The 19,705-nt window shown below is 48.7% G+C and overlaps 1 protein-coding gene across 2 annotated transcripts; it reads right to left on the reverse strand.

The window, feature by feature from the left end:
- Positions 1-394: 394 nt before the first annotated feature.
- PBK (PDZ binding kinase) lies at positions 395-19,429 on the reverse strand. 2 transcript variants are annotated; one of them, XM_063915022.1, is made up of 7 exons: positions 19,174-19,429; positions 17,680-17,776; positions 17,323-17,465; positions 15,319-15,488; positions 14,343-14,472; positions 1,618-1,797; positions 395-1,077 (listed from the first exon to the last, which is right to left on the reverse strand). In XM_063915022.1, the coding sequence occupies exons 1-7, from the start codon at positions 19,295-19,297 to the stop codon at positions 875-877; spliced, it is 1,047 nt and encodes a 348-aa protein (XP_063771092.1). In that variant the 5' UTR covers positions 19,298-19,429; the 3' UTR covers positions 395-874. The 2 variants fall into 2 exon arrangements, with proteins under 2 accessions (XP_063771092.1, XP_063771093.1); XM_063915023.1 differs by lacking the exon at positions 19,174-19,429 and adding an exon at positions 18,919-19,099.
- Between the last annotated feature and the right edge of the window lie 276 nt (positions 19,430-19,705).

The following is a 19,705-nucleotide window of genomic DNA, read 5'->3' on the forward strand; positions in this document are numbered from 1 at the left end:
CCACCTGATCCTAAAGCTTTACTTTTTGTGCCCTGTCTCCTGCGGAGCCGCTATTCCCCATGGTCCTTTCAGGAACCCCAGCATCCACTAGGACGATAGAGAAATAACACTTGGATATTTATCCCATGTGTACAACCGTTACTACCACCTGTTTATGTAGGCCAATCGCATGACTTGGTGCAGGATATTGCCTTCCAATCACAGGTGACTGGTTATCACATCAGCCTACTAGGAAAAGGTATAAGCCTAGGAGCCACACCCACACACAGCGCTGGGGGAGGTCACACCCACCAGTCACTGCATTATATAGTTCTAGGGATGGGAGAGCTGTATGGAATTTATACATTCAGGTAGCAGGGAAAAAAAAAAAAAAAAAAAACACAAACAAAAGTACTTTAACTCAAAAACATTTTTAATATTTACTATAGGTTTTTTGTTTTTTTTAAATAACCATTAGGTTTTAAACAGTAAAACCATTTTATTTTTCAATAACTTGTACAAACATGGATATAACAAGACAACAAAGAGAAAATCACAAGATAGAAAGAAACAAAAACAGTAACATTCATCCCCTGGTACTCGATGAGCGCAAACTGCGGGACAGAGAACATGTGTGTGTGTCAGGGAATTCGCTGGTCTCCAGATCGGTAACGCTGGGGTATAAGCCCCACAGTGCGTCTGGTGTTGTGTAATAAACGCACTGCAATGCGGGAGGTCGGTCGCAGTCCTATAACTACCATTTTCCTAAAAAGCTCCGACTCTCTGCCGCGTCTCTCCCTCAAACTGAATACATATCCTTTCCGGCCCCTGTGAGAGAGAGCACTCTAATACATATTCTACAATTACTGCAGCCTAAGTCTGACACAGTGAATTCTTATTGTACATTTTCTCCTTCGAGAGCCTCTACGATTTGAGAAGCAGAAGGTCGCTCCTTGGGGTCCTCGCTGGTGCACATGAAGAACAGTTCTATCACCTGGAGATAGGATTCATCCAGCTCATCCATGTTCAGTGGTGGCCGTGTGCCCAAAGCTTCAAAGTACGCGTCCTCATCAAAGTCGTCTTCTTCAAAGGAGTCATCTGCGCAAAGGAAGTTACCAACAGTCATTACACAATCGCTATACCAGTAATAGGTCCAGTCAGGCGCATACCGTACAAACATGGTCTCTGTATCACTTACTGCAAGGCTCCGCCTACGCCACCAGCCCAGGTCCCACTGAAAGTGTTATTTACATTTAGGATGGAGCTACTAGCCTATCCGCAGCCCCTGAAGGGGTGATTGGGTCTGTAACATGGGCTCAGGTGGCTGTGTGCCTGTGTGGAAGTAGATATCCACTAAGGGGGAACGAGGATACTATTTGAAGGCTGAAATATTTGGCCCCTCCTATTAAGCTAGTACTGACTGCAGTGGTTCACGCGCCAGCCAATCAGATCATTCAGGCCGCAGGGCCTGAATGAAAACCTGACAATGAGCCATCTTCTAACTGGTTAAACAGTTTTAATGAAATTATGTACTATATACACGTGTGGCAGGTATATGCCAGATGTGAAGGATAATCCCGCAATGCAGAAATATACGCTATATACGTCAGAGAATAATTCGGCATGAACTCTGCAAACCTTCGTCATCCTCGTTCTCTGGGGGCAGATTGACGTGTGGTATGGACAGGGTCATCATCTCCCACAGCGTTAGACCAAAGGCGTACATGTCAGACTTGTCCGTGATCACCCCATCTTCCTCCAGAGCTTCCTTTGGTTTCCACGATTCGGTGCCAATGTAATAGGCCTTTGGATTGCTCACTGTCAGACAGCAAGAAAGCAGAACATTAGTACATAGTAATAATACGGGTACTGGTTCCAGGGAGTGGAGTTGGAGAAAGTAAAGGTATTGTGCTCTCACGCTAACTCTCCATTCTACTATTGTGCGCGTCTCACATCTTCTATTCAGTCTCCTAGTATCAAACCGACCTCAATAATACACTACAAACGCCTCGCGCGACAACACTGCCATTCACGTCCCAACCTTCTGACAACTTGTACTTCTGCTGACTCACCTACCCCAGCCTGCATTTCCCTCACACCCCGCAGGTTCCACAATAAGCCTCGCAACAGGCAGCGCACAGCTCAGGACTATGGATGCATCTTCGGTTACTTCAGTATAATGACATTCCAACGCAGGAGAGTCAAGGGACGCCGAGGGCAGACTGCAGAGGACTACGGTCTACATAGGTGGTTTGAAAACATTACTTATGCAGTCTCTCAAACTGTGTCCTCAAGGCAAACTAACAGTCCAGGTTTTAAAGATATCCATGCTTGAGCATAGGTGACCTACAGTAATTAGTACCTCTGTCATTTTGATTAAACCAAGGATATCCTTAAAACCTGGACCGTTAGTGTGTCTTTAGGACAGAGTTTAAGTAGCACTGGGTTACAAGGGCTAACTGTACCCATTACTATAGATTCACTGATACGTTTAATAACTGCATTTGCCATCTGGATAAGTAATTCTGCAGGACTGTGGAGTATGAGCACAGGACAGAAGGGGATATAAATGGCTTAGTAATGTTTATCATCGCACACACACTCCTAATAAGGCAGAAAGTGGATTTCTGTTGTAGTCCAGATCTTGCACCACTCTCTGTAATAACTGCCCATTTAGCCGCAGTCCCCTTGAAATCTATGCCTCCATTTTACCTTTAGAGACGGTCAGGGAAAGACATGTGGATTCTCATCCTTAATTTGTTCGCGTGTGTACCAAAGGAGCTTATATTCTAATTCTCCTACCATTAGCGCACATGCTCCCACTGTGCCAATCAGATGCCAAGTATCACATCAGTATGCTGTTTGAATATCAGGTAAATGCAGAGGAAACTCCGGCAACAGGGCGAGATAATGCAAACTCCACACAGACAAGTCCTGGTCGGGTCTTAGCCCACAGCTTAAGCACTGTGTGTCAGTAAAGCTCAATAGTCAGTCACACAATGGACCTGGATCAGGTTTGTTAGCAAACCAAAAAAAGCATAAAAATGGGCAAAACCATGCTGCACTGCAGGTGGGGCCGATGTAACATGTGCAGAAAGAGTTAGATTTGGGTGGGGTGTTTAAACTTAAATCTAAATTTCAATATAAAAATTAAGCAGCCGGTATTTACCCTGCACAGAAACAATATAACCCACCCAAATCTATCTTTCTCTGCACATGTTACATCTGCCCCACCTGGTTTTTATTTTTCCCCATTAGTGTGTTTTTTTGTTTTGCTAACAAACCTGAATAACCCCTTGTGTCCTCTCCAATACTAATGGTTCACGATTCAATCACTGAGTAAATAATAAGAATTTACTTACCGATAATTCTATTTCTCGGAGTCCGTAGTGGATGCTGGGGTTCCTGAAAGGACCATGGGGAACAGCGGCTCCGCAGGAGACAGGGCACAAAAAGTAAAGCTTTAGGATCAGGTGGTGTGCACTGGCTCCTCCCCCCATGACCCTCCTCCAAGCCTCAGTTAGGATACTGTGCCCGGACGAGCGTACACAATAAGGAAGGATTTATGAATCCCGGGTAAGACTCATACCAGCCACACCAATCACACTGTACAACCTGTGATCTGAACCCAGTTAACAGTATGATAACAGCGGAGCCTCTGAAAGATGGCTCACAACAATAATAACCCGATTTTTGTAACTATGTACAAGTATTGCAGATAATCCGCACTTGGGATGGGCGCCCAGCATCCACTACGGACTCCGAGAAATAGAATTATCGGTAAGTAAATTCTTATTTTCTCTATCGTCCTAGTGGATGCTGGGGTTCCTGAAAGGACCATGGGGATTATACCAAAGCTCCCAAACGGGCGGGAGAGTGCGGATGACTCTGCAGCACCGAATGAGAGAACTCCAGGTCCTCCTTAGCCAGGTTATCAAATTTGTAGGATTTTACAAACGTGTTTGCCCCTGACTAAATAGCCGCTCGGCAAAGTTGTAAAGCCGAGACCCCTCGAGCAGCCGCCAAAGATGAGCCCACCTTCCTTGTGGAATGGGCATTTACATATTTTGGCTGTGGCAGGCCTGCCACAGAATGTGCAAGCTGAATTGTATTACACATCCAACTAGCAAAAGTCTGCTTAGAAGCAAGAGCACCCAGTTTGTTGGGTGCATACAGGATAACAGCAAGTCAGTTTTCCTGACTCCAGCCGTCCTGGAACCTATATTTTCAGGGCCCTGACCACATCTAGCAACTTGGAGTCCTCCAAGTCCCTAGTAGGCGCAAGACACCACAATAAGCTGGTTCAGGTGAAACACTGACACCACCTTAGGGAGAGAACTGGGGACGAGTCCGCAGCTCTGCCCTGTCCGAATGGACAAACAGATATGGGCTTTTTTGAGAAAAAAACCACCAATTTGACACTCGCCTGGTCCAGGCCAGGTCCAAGAGCATGTTCACTTTTCATGTGAGATGCTTCAAATCCACAGATTTGACTGGTTTTAAACCAATGTGTTTTGAGGAATCCCAGAACTACGTTGAGATCCCACAGTGCCACTGGAGGCACAAAAGGGGGTTGTATATGCAATACTCCCTTGACAAACTTCTGGACTTCAGGAACTGAAGCCAATTCTTTCTGGAAGAAAAATCGACAGGGCCGAAATTTGAACCTTAATGGACCCCAATTTGAGGCCCATAGACACTCCTGTTTGCAGGAAATGCAGGAATCGACCGAGTTGAAATTTCTTCGTGGGGCCTTCCTGGCCTCACACCACGCAACATATTTTCGCCACATGTGGTGATAATGTTGTGCGGTCACCTCCTTTCTGGCTTTGACCAGGGTAGGAATGACCTCTTCCTGAATGCCTTTTCCCTTAGGATCCGGCGTTCCACCGCCATGCCGTCAAACGCAGCTGCGGTAAGTCTTGGAACAGACATGGTACTTGCTGAAACAAGTCCCTTCTTAGCGGCAGAGGCCATAAGTCCTCTGTGAGCATCTCTTGAAGTTCCGGGTACCAAGTCCTTCTTGGCCAATCCGGAGCCATGAGTATAGTTCTTACTCCTCTACGTCTTATAATTCTCAGTACCTTAGGTATGAAAAGCAGAGGATGGAACACATACACCGACTGGTACACCCACGGTGTTACCAGAACGTCCACAGCTATTGCCTGAGGGTCTCTTAACCTGGCGCAATACCTGTCCCGTTTTTTGTTCAGACGGGACGCCATCATGTCCACCTTTGGTAATTCCCAACGGTTTACAATCATGTGGAAAACTTCCCCATGAAGTTCCCACTCTGCCGGGTGGAGGTCGTGCCTACTGAGGAAGTCTGCTTCCCAGTTTCCATTCCCGGAATGAAACACTGCTGACAGTGCTATCACATGATTTTCCGCCCAGCGAAAAGTCCTTGCAGTTTTTGCCACTGCCCTCCTGCTTCTTGTGCCGCCCTGTCTATTTACGTGGGCGACTGCCGTGATGTTTTATCCCACTGGATCAATACCGGCTGACCTTGAAGCAGAGGTCTTGCTAAGCTTAGAGCATTATAAATTTACCCTTAGCTATATTTATGTGGAGAAAAGTCTCCAGACTTGATCACACTCCCTGGAAATTTTTTCCTTGTGTGACTGCTCCCCAGCCTCTCAGGCTGGCCTCCGTGGTCACCAACATCCAAAACTGAATGCCGAATCTGCGGCCCTCTAGAAGATGAGCACTCTGTAACCACCACAGGAGAGACACCCTTGTCCTTGGATATAGGGTTATCCGCTGATGCATCTGAAGATGCGATCCGGACCATTTGTCCAGCAGATCCCACTGAAAAGTTCTTGCATGAAATCTGCCGACTGGAATTGCTTCGAAGGAAGTCACCATTTTTTTACCATGGCCCTTGTGCAATGATGCACTGATTTTAGGAGGTTCCTGACTAGCTCGGATAACTCCCTGGCTTTCTCTTCCGGGAGAAACACCTTTTTCTGGACTGTGTCCAGAATCATCCCTAAGCACAGGAGACTTGTTGTCGGGATCAGCTGCGATTTTGGAATATTTAGAATCCACCCCTGCTGTTGTAACAGTATCCGAGATAGTGCTACTCCGACCTCCAACTGTTCCCTGGACTTTGCCCTTATCAGGAGATCGTCCAAGTAAGGGATAATTAAGACGCCTTTTCTTCGAAGAAGAGCCATCATTTCGGCCATTACCTTGGTAAAGACCCGGGGTGCCGTGGACAATCCAAACGGCAGCGTCTGAAACTGATAGTGACAGTTCTGTACCACGAACCTGAGGTACCCTTAGTGATAAGGGCAAATTTGGGACATGGAGGTAAGCATCCCTGATGTCTCGGGACACCATATAGTCCCTTTCTTCCCGGTTCGTTATCACTGCTCTGAGTGACTCCATCTTGATTTGAACCTTTGTAAGTGTTCAAATTTTTTTAGATTTAGAATAGGTCTCACCTAGCCTTCTGGCTTCAGTACCACAATATAGTGTGGAATAATACCCCTTTTCTTGTTGTAGGAGAGGTAATTTAATTATCACCTGCTGGGAATACAGCTCGTGAATTGTTTCCCATACTGCCTCCTTGTCGGAGGGAGACCTTGGTAAAGCAGACTTCAGGAGCCTGCGCAGGGGAAACGTCTCGACATTCCAATCTGTACCCCTGGGATACTACTTGTAGGATCCAGGGGTCCTGTACGGTCTCAGCGTCATGCTGAGAGCTTGTCAGAAGCGGTGGAACGCTTCTGTTCCTGGGAATGGGCTGCCTGCTGCAGTCTTCTTCCCTTTCCTCTATCCCTGGGCAGATATGACTCTTATAGGGACGAAAGGACTGAAGCTGAAAAGACGGTGTCTTTTTCTGCAGAGATGTGACTTAGGGTAAAAACGGTGGATTTTCCAGCAGTTGCCCTGGCCACCAGGTCCGATGGACCGACCCCAAATAACTCCTCTTCCTTTATACGGCAATACACCTTTGTGCCGTTTGGAATCTGCATCACCTGACCACTGTCGTGTCCATAAACATCTTCTGGCAGATATGGACATCGCACTTACTCTTGATGCCAGAGTGCAAATATCCCTCTGTGCATCTCGCATATATAGAAATGCATCCTTTAAATGCTCTATAGTCAATAAAATACTGTCCCTGTCAAGGGTATCAATATTTTTAGTCAGGGAATCCGACCAAGCCACCCCAGCTCTGCACATCCAGGCTGAGGCGATCGCTGGTCGCAGTATAACACCAGTATGTGTGTATATACTTTTTAGGATATTTTCCAGCCTCCTGTCAGCTGGCTCCTTGAGGACGGCCCTATCTATAGACGGTACCGCCACTTGTTCTGATAAGCGTGTGAGCGCCTTATCCACCCTAAGGGGTGTTTCCCAACGCGCCCTAACTTCTGGCGGGAAAGGGTATACCGCCCATATTTTCTATCGGGGGGAACCCACGCATCATCACACACTTCATTTAATTTATCTGATTCAGGAAAAACTACGGTAGTTTTTTCACATCCCACATAATACCCTCTTTTGTGGTACTTGTAGTATCAGAAATATGTAACACCTCCTTCATTGCCCTTAACGTGTGGCCCTAATAAGGAATACGTTTGTTTATTCACCGTCGACACTGGATTCAGTGTCCCTGTCTGTGTCTGTGTCGACCGACTAAAGTAAACGGGCGTTTTAAAACCCCTGACGGTGTTTTTGAGACGTCTGGACCGGTACTAATTGTTTGTCGGCCGTCTCATGTCGTCAACCGACCTTGCCGCGTGTTGACATTATCACGTAATTCCCTAAATAAGCCATCCATTCCGGTGTCGACTCCCTAGAGAGTGACATCACCATTACAGGCAATTGCTCCGCCTCCTCACCAACATCGTCCTCATACATGTCGACACACACGTACCGACACACAGCACACACACAGGGAATGCTCTGATAGAGGACAGGACCTACTAGCCCCTTGGAGAGACAGAGGGAGAGTTTGCCAGCACACACCAAAAACGCTATAATTATATAGGGACAACCTTATATAAGTGTTTTCCCTTATAGCATCTTTTTTATATATTTTTAACGCCAAATTAGTGCCCCCCCTCTCTGTTTTAACCCTGTTTCTGTAGTGCAGTGCAGGGGAGAGCCTGGGAGCCTTCCCTCCAGCCTTTCTGTGAGGGAAAATGGCGCTGTGTGCTGAGGAGATAGGCCCCGCCCCTTTTTCGGCGGCCTCGTCTCCCGCTCTTAACGGATTCTGGCAGGGGTTAAATATCTCCATATAGCCCCCGGAGGCTATATGTGAGGTATTTTTAGCCAAAAATAGGTTTTCATTGCCTCCCAGGGCGCCCCCCTCCCAGCGCCCTGCACCCTCAGTGACTGCCGTGTGAAGTGTGCTGAGGGGAAATGGCGCACAGCTGCAGTGCTGTGCGCTACCTTAAGAAGACTGAGGAGTCTTCATGCCGCCGATTCTGGACCTTCTTCTTGTTTCAGCATCTGCAAGGGGGCCGGCGGCGAGGCTCCGGTGACCATCCAGGCTGTACCTGTGATCGTCCCTCTGGAGCTAATGTCCAGTAGCCAAAGAAGCCAATCCATCCTGCACGCAGGTGAGTTCACTTCTTCTCCCCTAAGTCCCTCGTTGCAGTGATCCTGTTGCCAGCAGGACTCACTGTAAAATAAAAAACCTAAGCTAAACTTTTCTAAGTAGCTCTTTAGGAGAGCCACCTAGATTGCACCCTTCTCGGCCGGGCACAAAAATCTAACTGAGGCTTGGAGGAGGGTCATGGGGGGAGGAGCCAGTGCACACCACCTGATCCTAAAGCTTTACTTTTTGTGCCCTGTCTCCTGCGGAGCCGCTGTTCCCCATGGTCCTTTCAGGAACCCCAGCATCCACTAGGACGATAGAGAAAAGAATTTACTCACCGGTAATTCTATTTCTCGTAGTCCGTAGTGGATGCTGGGAACTCCGAAAGGACCATGGGGATTAGCGGGCTCCGAAGGAGGCTGGGCACTCTAGAAAGATTTAGGACTACCTGGTGTGCACTGGCTCCTCCCACTATGACCCTCCTCCAAGCCTCAGTTAGGACACTGTGCCCGGACGAGCGTACACAATAAGGAAGGATTTTGAATCCCGGGTAAGACTCATACCAGCCACACCAATCACACCGTACAACTCGTGATATGAATCCCAGTTAACAGTATGAAACAACTGAGCCTCTCAACAGATGGCTCAATAATAACCCGATTTAGTTAACCATAACTATGTACAAGTATTGCAGATAAACCGCACTTGGGATGGGCGCCCAGCATCCACTACGGACTACGAGAAATAGAATTACCGGTGAGTAAATTCTTATTTTCTCTAACGTCCTAGTGGATGCTGGGAACTCCGAAAGGACCATGGGGATTATACCAAAGCTCCCAAACGGGCGGGAGAGTGCGGATGACTCTGCAGCACCGAATGAGAGAACTCCAGGTCCTCCTCAGCCAGGGTATCAAATTTGTAGAATTTTGCAAACGTGTTTGCCCCTGACCAAGTAGCTGCTCGGCAAAGTTGTAAAGCCGAGACCCCTCGGGCAGCCGCCCAAGATGAGCCCACCTTCCTAGTGGAATGGGCATTTACAGATTTTGGCTGTGGCAGGCCTGCCACAGAATGAGCAAGCTGAATTGTACTACAAATCCAGCGAGCAATAGTCTGCTTAGAAGCAGGAGCACCCAGCTTGTTGGGTGCATACAGGATAAACAGCGAGTCAGATTTTCTGACTCCAGCCGTCCTGGAAACATATATTTTCAGGGCCCTGACAACGTCTAGCAACTTGGGAGTCCTCCAAGTCCCTAGTAGCCGCAGGCACCACAATAGGCTGGTTCAGGTAAAACGCTGACACCACCTTTGGGAGAAATTGGGGACGAGTCCTCAATTCTGCCCTATCCATATGGAAAATCAGATAAGGGCTTTTTCATGATAAAGCCGCCAATTCTGACACGCGCCTGGCTGAAGCCAAAGCCAATAACATGACCACTTTCCACGTGAGATATTTCAGATCCACGGTTTTTAGTGGCTCAAACCAATGTGATTTTAAGAAACTCAACATCACGTTGAGATCCCAAGGTGCCACAGGAGGCACAAATGGGGGCTGAATATGCAGCACTCCTTTCACAAATGTCTGAACTTCAGGTACTGAAGCTAGTTCTTTTTGAAAGAAAATCGACAGAGCAGAGATCTGTACTTTAATGGAGCCTAGTTTTAGGCCCATATTAACTCCTGCTTGCAGGAAATGCAGAAATCGACCTAGTTGAAATTCCTCTGTTGGGGCCTTTACGGCCTCACACCATGCAACATACTTCCGCCATATGCGGTGATAATGATTTGCTGTAACCTCTTTCCTAGCTTTAATAACCGTAGGAATGACTTCCTCCGGAATGCCCTTTTCCTTCAGGATCCGGCGTTCAACCGCCATGCCGTCAAACGCAGCCGCGGTAAGTCTTGGAACAGACAGGGCCCCTGCTGTAGCAGGTCTTGTCTGAGCGGCAGAGACCACGGGTCCTCTGAGATCATCTCTTGAAGTTCCGGGTACCACGCTCTTCTTGGCCAATCCGGAACTACGAGAATTGTGTTTACACTTCGCTTTCTTATTATTCTCAATACCTTTGGTATGAGAGGTAGAGGAGGGAACACAAACTGACTGGTACACCCACGGTGTCACTAGAGCGTCCACAGCTATCGCCTGAGGGTCTCTTGACCTGGCGCAATACCTCTCTAGTTTTTTGTTTAGGCGGGACGCCATCATGTCCACCTGTGGACGACCCCACTGATTTACAATCATTTGGAAGACTTCTGGATGAAGTCCCCACTCTCCCGGGTGGAGGTCGTGCCTGCTGAGAAAGTCTGCTTCCCAGTTGTCCACTCCCGGGATGAACACTGCTGACAGTGCTAGTACACGATTTTCCGCCCATCGGAGAATCCTTGTGGCTTCTGCCATTGCCATCCTGCTTCTTGTGCCGCCCTGTCGATTCACATGGGCGACTGCCGTGATGTTGTCCGACTGGATCAGCACCGGCTGGTGTAGGAGCAGGGATTTTGCTTGACTTAGGGCATTGTAAATGGCCCTTAGTTCCAGAATATTTATGTGAAGGGAAGTCTCCTGACTTGACCATAGTCCTTGGAAGTTTCTTCCCTTTGTGACTGCCCCCCAGCCTCGTAGGCTGGCATCCGTGGTCACCAAGACCCAGTCCTGTATGCCGAATCTGCGGCCCTCCAAAAAATGAGCACTCTGCAGCCACCACAGAAGAGACACCCTGGTTCTTGGGGACAGGGTTATCAAGCGATGCATCTGAAGATGCGATCCGGACCACTTGTCCAACAGGTCCCACTGAAAAATACTGGCATGGAACCTGCCGAATGGAATTGCTTCGTAAGAAGCTACCATCTTTCCCAGGACCCGCGTGCAGTGATGCACCGATACCTGTTTTGGTTTTAGGAGGTCTCTGACTAGAGAAGACAACTCCCTGGCTTTCTCCTCCGGGAGAAACACTTTTTTCTGGACTGTGTCCAGAATCATTCCCAGGAACATTAGACGTGTCGTCGGGACCAGCTGTGACTTTGGGATATTCAGAATCCAGCCGTGCTGGCGCAGCACTTCCTGAGATAGTGCTACTCCCACTAACAACTGTTCCTTGGATCGTGCCTTTATTAGGAGATCGTCCAAGTATGGGATAATTAAAACTCCCTTTTTTCGAAGGAGTATCATCATTTCCGCCATAACCTTGGTAAATACCCTCGGTGCCGTGGAGAGTCCAAACGGCAGCGTCTGGAATTGGTAATGGCAATCCTGTACCACAAATCTGAGGTACTCCTGGTGAGGATGGTAAATGGGGACATGCAGGTAAGCATCCTTGATGTCCAGGGATACCATGTAATCCCCCTCCTCCAGGCTTGCAATAACCGCCCTGAGCGATTCCATCTTGAACTTGAATTTTTATGTATGTGTTCAAGGATTTCAAATTTAAAATGGGTCTCACCGAACCGTCCGGTTTCGGCACCACAAATAGTGTGGAATAGTAACCCCGGCCTTGTGGAAGTAGGGGTACCTTGATTATCACCTGCTGGGAATACAGCTTGTGAATCGCTGCTAGCACCGCCTCCCTGTCTGAGGGAGCAATCGGCAAGGCAGATTTTAGGAACCGGTGGGGTGGAGCCGCCTCGAATTCCAGCTTGTACCCCTGAGATACTATTTGAAGGATCCAGGGATCCACCTGTGAGCGAGCCCACTGATCGCTGAAATTCATGAGGCGGGCCCCCACCGTACCTGGCTCCGCCTGTGGAGCCCCACCGTCATGCGGCGGACTTGGAAGAGCCTTTTGGAATCTGCATCTCCAGTCCACTGGCGAGTCCATAAGCATCTCCTAGCAGAGATGGACAATGCACTTATTTTAGATGCCAGCCGGCAGACTTCCCTCTGTGCATCTCTCATATATAAGACTGAGTCTTTGATATGGTCAATTGTTAGCAGAATCGTGTCTCTGTCTAGTGTGTCAATATTTTCTGACAGTTTATCCGACCACGCAGCGGCAGCACTGCACATCCATGCTGACGCAATAGCTGGTCTAAGTATAATGCCTGAGTGTGTATATACAGACTTCAGGATCGCCTCCTGCTTTCTATCAGCAGGTTCCTTAAGGGCGGCCGTATCCCGAAACGGTAGTGCCACCTTTTTAGACAAACGTGTGAGCGCTTTATCCACCCTAGGAGGTGTTTCCCAATGTAACCTATCCTCTGGCGGGAAAGGGAACGCCATTAGTACCTTCTTAGGAATTACCAATTTCTTATCAGGGGAAGCCCACGCTTCTTCACACACTTCATTTAATTCATCTGACGGGGGAAAAACTACAGGTAGTTTTTTCTCCCCAAACATAATACCCTTTTTTGTGGTACCTGGATGTAAATCAGAGATATTTAACACCTCTTTCATTGCCTCAATCATGCAGTGAATGGCCTTAATGGGCATTAAATTTGACTCATCGTCGTCGACACTGGTGTCAGTATCCGTGTCGACATCTACTTGTGCCATCTGAGATAGCGGGCGTTTCAGAGCCCCTGATGACTTTTGAGACACCTGGACAGGCACGAGCCGAGAACTCGGCTGTCCCGCAGTCGGCATCAAATTTCTTATGTAATGAGTCTATACGTGCACTCCTTTCCATGAGCACATCCACTCAGGTGTCTGCCCCCCAGGGGGTGACATCCCTTCTAAAGGCATCTGCTCCGCCTCCACCTCATTATCCTCATCAAACATGTCGACACAGCCGTACCGACACACTCCAGACACACAGGGAATGCTCTATATAGAGGACAGGACCCACAAAAGCCCTTTGGGGGGACAGAGTGAGAGTATGCCAGCACACACCAGAGCGCTATATAATGCAGGGACTAACTGAGTTATGTCCCTTATAGCTGCTTTTTAATATAAACTATATACTGCGCCAAATTAAATGCCCCCCCTCTCTCTTTTTTACCCTTTTCTGTAGAGTAGTCTGCAGGGGAGAGCCAGGGAGCTTCCTTGCAGCGGAACTGTGAGGGAAAATGGCGCCCAGTGTGCTGAGGGAGATAGCTCCGCCCCTTTCCCGCGGCCTATTCTCCCGCTTTTTTATGGAATCTGGCAGGGGTATTTACCTCATATATAGCCCCTGGGGCTATATATTGAGGTATTTTTGCCAGCCAAGGTGTTTTTATTGCTGCCTCAGGGCGCCCCCCCCCCAGCGCCCTGCACCCTCAGTGACCGGAGTGTGAAGTGTGAGAGGAGCAATGGCGCACAGCTGCAGTGCTGTGCGCTACTTTGGTGAAGACTGATGTCTTCATGCCGCCGATTTTCCGGACCATCTTCTTGCTTCTGGCTCTGTAAGGGGGACGGCGGCGCGGCTCCGGGACCGAACATCAAGGCTGGGCCTGCGGTCGATCCCTCTGGAGCTAATGGTGTCCAGTAGCCTAAGAAGCCCAATCCGGCTGCAAGCAGGCGAGTTCGCTTCTTCTCCCCTTAGTCCCTCGCTGCAGTGAGCCTGTTGCCAGCAGGTCTCACTGAAAATAATAAACCTAAGACTATCTTTCTTCTAAGAGCTCAGGAGAGCCCCTAGTGTGCATCCAACCTCGGCCGGGCACAAAATCTAACGGAGGCTTGGAGGAGGGTCATAGTGGGAGGAGCCAGTGCACACCAGGTAGTCCTAAATCTTTCTAGAGTGCCCAGCCTCCTTCGGAGCCCGCTAATCCCCATGGTCCTTTCGGAGTTCCCAGCATCCACTAGGACGTTAGAGAAAAGCAGCAAGCACCTCTAGTGCACACTCTTTATAGGTCATGGGGAAAAGCCGCACAGGCCTAACATGGACTTTATAATGTCACTCACTGGTCATGTTTTCATCCAGCGGCAGAGACACCCCGACATCACAGATTTTGATGGATTCAAAGTCGCCTTTTACGACAACATTGGAGGATTTGATGTCACCATGCAGGATCTTTTTATCATTGTGCAGGTACTAAAGGGAAAGAAATAGTTATGCAATTAGTTACAGATGGCAGTAACTGTATAGAAAAGAGAGCCTCAAGCCTGTGCGTCTCCTATCATTTTTGCAAACACATGACAGGAGCGGATTGGCTGGAGCACCATTTAAGATTAGTAACGAGTGATAACTAGAATATTGCTCGTTGTTAAATCTACCCCTAAATGCCTGCAATTTTACCCATCTCCCTCCAAAAAAACAGGACTTAGGGGAGGTGACATAAAGACGGCCACGTGCACAGCCAGTTCTTACTGCCAGCAGATCCAGGTATTTATACTTATACCAGCGACTGCCCTTAAAGCTCTTACCACAATCAAGGAGTCACCATTTGTCCAATAACCCAACCCATGCTGCAGAGGGACAGCGACTGACCAGAATTTCCCTCCCGCCTGCATGAATGGGGCTACAACAAGCAGCTCTGCTTGTGTGTGTTGGTACAGATGGAGCCACGAGCTACATCGCAGGCGTGGACGAGCAGCGAGCCTAGGCGCACCTGCACCTCAGCCCGCCACCGAGCGTACACAGACGCTCCCATTTACTTTGAATGGTGCACGTGTACGACGCACGCACGCCCCGTTTGCTCCCAGCGGTCAGCCTTGCCGGACGTGACTAGGAACATACGGAGCCACGATTAGCGTGGCTCCATCTGTAGCTTGCATTAGAGATTGGTCTATAGAAAGATCTCCAACCTCACTGCTAATCATCAGCCAGAAACAACCTTAGTCTGCCCATCCCCCCGGCCTCGGACCTCAGACACTGTACAACCCGCAGACACAGTTAGCTCCCACGTGTAATACATATACATACTACATGTGGTCGTACCTTCAAGCCTTTGGCCATGTTTAATGCAACTTGAAAAATGAGTGAAGCAGGGAACGGGCCCAGTCTTTTCTCGTTCCGTTCCTCTATGAGATCATTCAGAGACTTTTCCCCGCCGTACTCCATGGCCAGGCAGGGGCTGCCGTCATTCGAGGTGGTGAAGGCTCGGTAACCTTGTAAGAACACATAAGCCTGGTATAAATGTTACACAGTAACAGACCCGCGAATATAAGAGCACCTGTTGCTGACTTGTAACGGAAGTACTTTTTTGTGGAAAAAGCTAATATTCAGCATATTCATTCAAAAGTAACAAAACCGAGAGATGAGGCACTTCCTGCCTCATACCTCAGCAATGTTACTAGTGAATTCATACACTTCATTTGAAGGTATTGGGCCCTATTTGATGCAACCGCAATTTACCCTATCAGGTGACAGTGTGCACGCGCAGGTCCTGTCCTGCGCACCCGACCAATGCGATTAGATCGTATTGGCTGTGGACGCCTCTGCCTGACAGGCGGGGGCGGCGGTGACGCGGGACGCTTCAAACAGGGGCGGAGGCGGCGTGATGTCACACGCAGACGCTCTGAAGGAAGAAAAAAAAAATGGTCACTGTGCACCTGCCAGGGGTCATCCACAGTTGCTGCGACCGCAATTAAATTGCGGTCGCAGTAACTGGGCGGAACAGTCAGCACGCTGGGGGCGATAGAAACGATTGCAGGTTCTGCTATTCAGGAGAATCTGCAATTCAACCTTATTAGGGTCCATAGTTCATTCCACAAAATATCTGCCTACACAGGACGTATAGTATGGGCACACGGTGTGTGAAGTCCTCATGGCTTTAATGAAGAAAAAAGAAAAAAGAAGCATTTTTCCTGGACGCACTCTACCACTAGTAATTTACTTAAAATGTCTATTCTTTATTAGATATGCATTAAAATGTAAGGAATTGGTGAAATATTAAAATATAGTGTGAAATAAGAAAAACAGATTGTGAAAATAAAAACTACTCGTTTCCGAATGGTGTTTTCTCAAGTCTCAATAAAGGCTATATTGCCTATGACTTTGTGTCTGTGTCTCTAATTAGTGTTGTCCTATAAACTGCTTTTAAATGATTGTAATAGGCTGTCAGTATTATTACTTATCCCCTTGCAACAATTTCTGGTATATTCCCATACAGTGTAGCTATTACTGTTCTTATAAATTGTTGCTTTTAATTATTGCTACTTTTATTTCAAGGATGTGTCTCTGTTAGTTTTTCTCACAGGAGAAAGATTTCCTCCTCTAATTGTCCTTAATAATCACAGCAACTTATAGATTCCTATATGGTACATTTACTTGATTTTATTACTTACTGCCCAGTTAACTGTGATTAGCACACTATCCTTTGTGGGCTATGAATAATCCGTTTGCCTATACATGTTAATCATCACATTTCCATCCCATCCCATCCCATCAGTGTAATTGTATGTATTTAGTTAGCCGTGCACACCACTGTTTTTTTGCATTATATTCTTTCAATACCACTAACACCTTTAATTCATTTATTGTCTGAAATTACTGGTTATTTACAAAAGGTAGTGGTATATTAAGATCACAGCACTATATAACTTATAGGCTGCGATCGTGATTGATGCAGGTGAACACAGTGAGCCAGCCGCCCGTCTCAATACCGCTGGCCGCACTGAGCTCAGCGTGTGTTCGGGCTGATGTCGGGACTCCCCGCTCTCTCTCCCCGTCTGACGGCTTCACTCACGAAGCCGCTGCCGGCAGCGGAGATCGCGAGAGGGAGCTATACAGGTCTATTATCTCTTGCTTGTCACTGATGGAGGACAACACAATTATGTTACATTACACTTCTAGACACATTGTTTTATATTTTGACTTTGAGTTTCACACCATACGGAAGCAGCCTCATGGCTTTAGCCCTGATATTACAGTATATGTTACGCAGTCACTTCATCCTGGTAACACAAAGGAACAGCTATGACATGACCATACGGCACTCACCGACAATGTTGGGGTGTTGCAAGTTCTTTAGGATTTTGGCCTCTTGGTTCAGTCTCTGCGAATAGAGATTCTTACTGGTTTTGTCGCATTGCTTATTAACCTTCTTCACGGCCCACGGAGAGCGAGACGAACCCTTTGGTGACCTGGGGAACGGTAGCGGGTTTATCGTATTAATTCTGTTACTAAATCTATGGAACATCGCTACAGGCAGCCTAGATAATTAATACATAATATCAAATGCTTGTAATAATGTGATGATGCTGGAGCAGTTGTTCCAAGTTTCCAGACTGCTATTCATCACCCATTCCTGAGAGGGGAGATTATTGCCTGTATCGGAAGCGCAGAATCCCCGCTTACCTTTTCATGAGGTACACACTGACACCGGTGCCATAACCAAACTTCTGCATAAACGGAGACGCTGGAACCGCGAATGTTGGTGAATCGGTGCAAACACCTGCAACAGATGGAAGGAGGCTCAGATGGTCACTTACACGGCTAAGGCTTCAAGACTCATTTGATCTCCAGTACAACTGCTACAATGAATACACCCAAATCTACCTCCTGCCTTTAGAATTATCTTGTGCATGCAACTGTATCTCTGCTATCCCCACATAAATGGCCCAAATCCAAGTTTACCCCCTGCCATTCACCATTGGTACACCCTCACCGCTACCCTGCTCCCTCCCACCAGTACACACTGGCCCTGCTCCCTCCCACCGGTACACCCTGACCCTGATCCCTCCCACCGGTACACCCTGACCCTGATCCCTCTCGCCGGTACACCCTGACCCTGATCCCTCCCGCCGGTACACCCTGGCCCTGATCCCTCCCGCCGGTACACCCTGGCCCTGATCCCTCCCGCCGGAACACCCTGGCCCTGATCCCTCCCGCCGGAACACCCTGGCCCTGATCCCTCCCGCCGGAACACCCTGGCCCTGATCCCTCCCGCCGGTACACCCTGGCCCTGATCCCTCCCGCCGGTACACCCTGGCCCTGATCCCTCCCGCCGGTACACCCTGGCCCTGATCCCTCCCGCCAATACACCCTGGCCCTGATCCCTCCCGCCAATACACCCTGGCCCTGATCCCTCCCGCCGGTACACCCTGGCCCTGATCCCTCCCACAGGTACAACCTGGCGCTAATCCCTCCCACAGGTACAACCTGGCGCTAATCCCTCCCACCGGTACACCCTTCCCAATGCTCCTTCCCACCGGTACACCCTTCCCAATGCTCCCTCCCACCGGTACACCCTTCCCAATGCTCCCTCCCACCGGTACACCCTTCCCAATGCTCCCTCCCATCAGTACACCATGGCCCTGATCCCTCCCACCGATACACTCTCTTCGTGATCCCTTCCGCTGGTACACCCTGGCCCTGATCCCTCCCACTGGCACACCCATCCTAATGTTCCACACCTCCGGCAGCTGGATCTGCCCCCTCCCATACCCTCCAACATTTTACTCATAAAATTCTGTACAAATTCAAAAACGGGGGATTGTGGCCACGTGTAAAGGCCTTTCCTATACTTTCAATGGAGGTTTGGGGAGCCAAAAATCAGTACAGACCATAAAAAAAAAAAAAGTCCTGTACCCATACCTCCCAACATGACCCTCTCCGGGGGGGAACACAATGCTCTGCTCCTGGACTTCAATCTTCATTTATGCTCGCAGTCTCCTGTGCTGAACAGGTTAATGGATATGAAAGGTGTTTCACTACAGGTGCCAGCAATCATACAGGAAGAGAAAAGTCCAGGAGTCCCTCCTGGAGAGGGTCATGTCTCCCCTCCCCCGGCAGGCCCGGGTCAGTGACAGGACATCGCCCCCTATGTGTGTGTACATGTAATTACATCACCTCCCCTCTGAAGGCTGCTGTCTGTCTGTGTGCCGCTGCCGCCCTCACCCGGCGACTTCCTCGGCTTCTCCGCCTTCAGGGGGGTCCTAAAGCTGCCACCGGCCGCCGCCTCCTCCATCATCATGCTCCCGGTTTCCGTAGCTCAGTCCGTCGTCCGTTTACTCCGTTATGGGGCGGTCACGTGTCTGCCTCACACAGGTGGTGCTGCTGCTGACAACAACGGTCTCCGCACGCGCCACAACATTCAAACCTCCGCGCACGCGCGGTGACGTCTCAGCGATTGAGAGGGGAGAAATGGGGGGGGAGATAGCGCGCGGCCGCCTGCCTGACAGCCCGTCGAGTCCACTCGCAGGCCCGTCGAGTCCACTCGCAGGGAGCGAGCTGCGCGTACACAAACTCATACACTGTGCAGTACACACACATCAGTCACACTGCAACTAGCAAAACCTGTACAGGTTATACTGTGTGTGTGTATATATATATATATATATATATATATATATACCTATTTTACACCGCTAATGTACATTTA

Source organism: Pseudophryne corroboree, chromosome 4, assembly GCF_028390025.1.
Source record: "Pseudophryne corroboree isolate aPseCor3 chromosome 4, aPseCor3.hap2, whole genome shotgun sequence".
In the NCBI taxonomy this organism is placed as follows: domain Eukaryota; kingdom Metazoa; phylum Chordata; class Amphibia; order Anura; family Myobatrachidae; genus Pseudophryne; species Pseudophryne corroboree.

Bases quoted from the DNA above. Each gene is read 5' to 3' on its own strand.
- PBK (XM_063915022.1), bottom strand. From the start codon at position 19,297: ATGATGATGGAGGAGGCGGCGGCCGGTGGCAGCTTTAGGACCCCCCTG. The intron at 17,777-19,173 runs GTGATGTAATTA...CATCTGTTGCAG, and splicing joins CAGCAGCCTTCAGAGGGGAG to GTGTTTGCACCGATTCACCA. The intron at 1,078-1,617 runs GTTTGCAGAGTT...TCCTTTGCGCAG, and splicing joins AGAGAACGAGGATGACGAAG to ATGACTCCTTTGAAGAAGAC.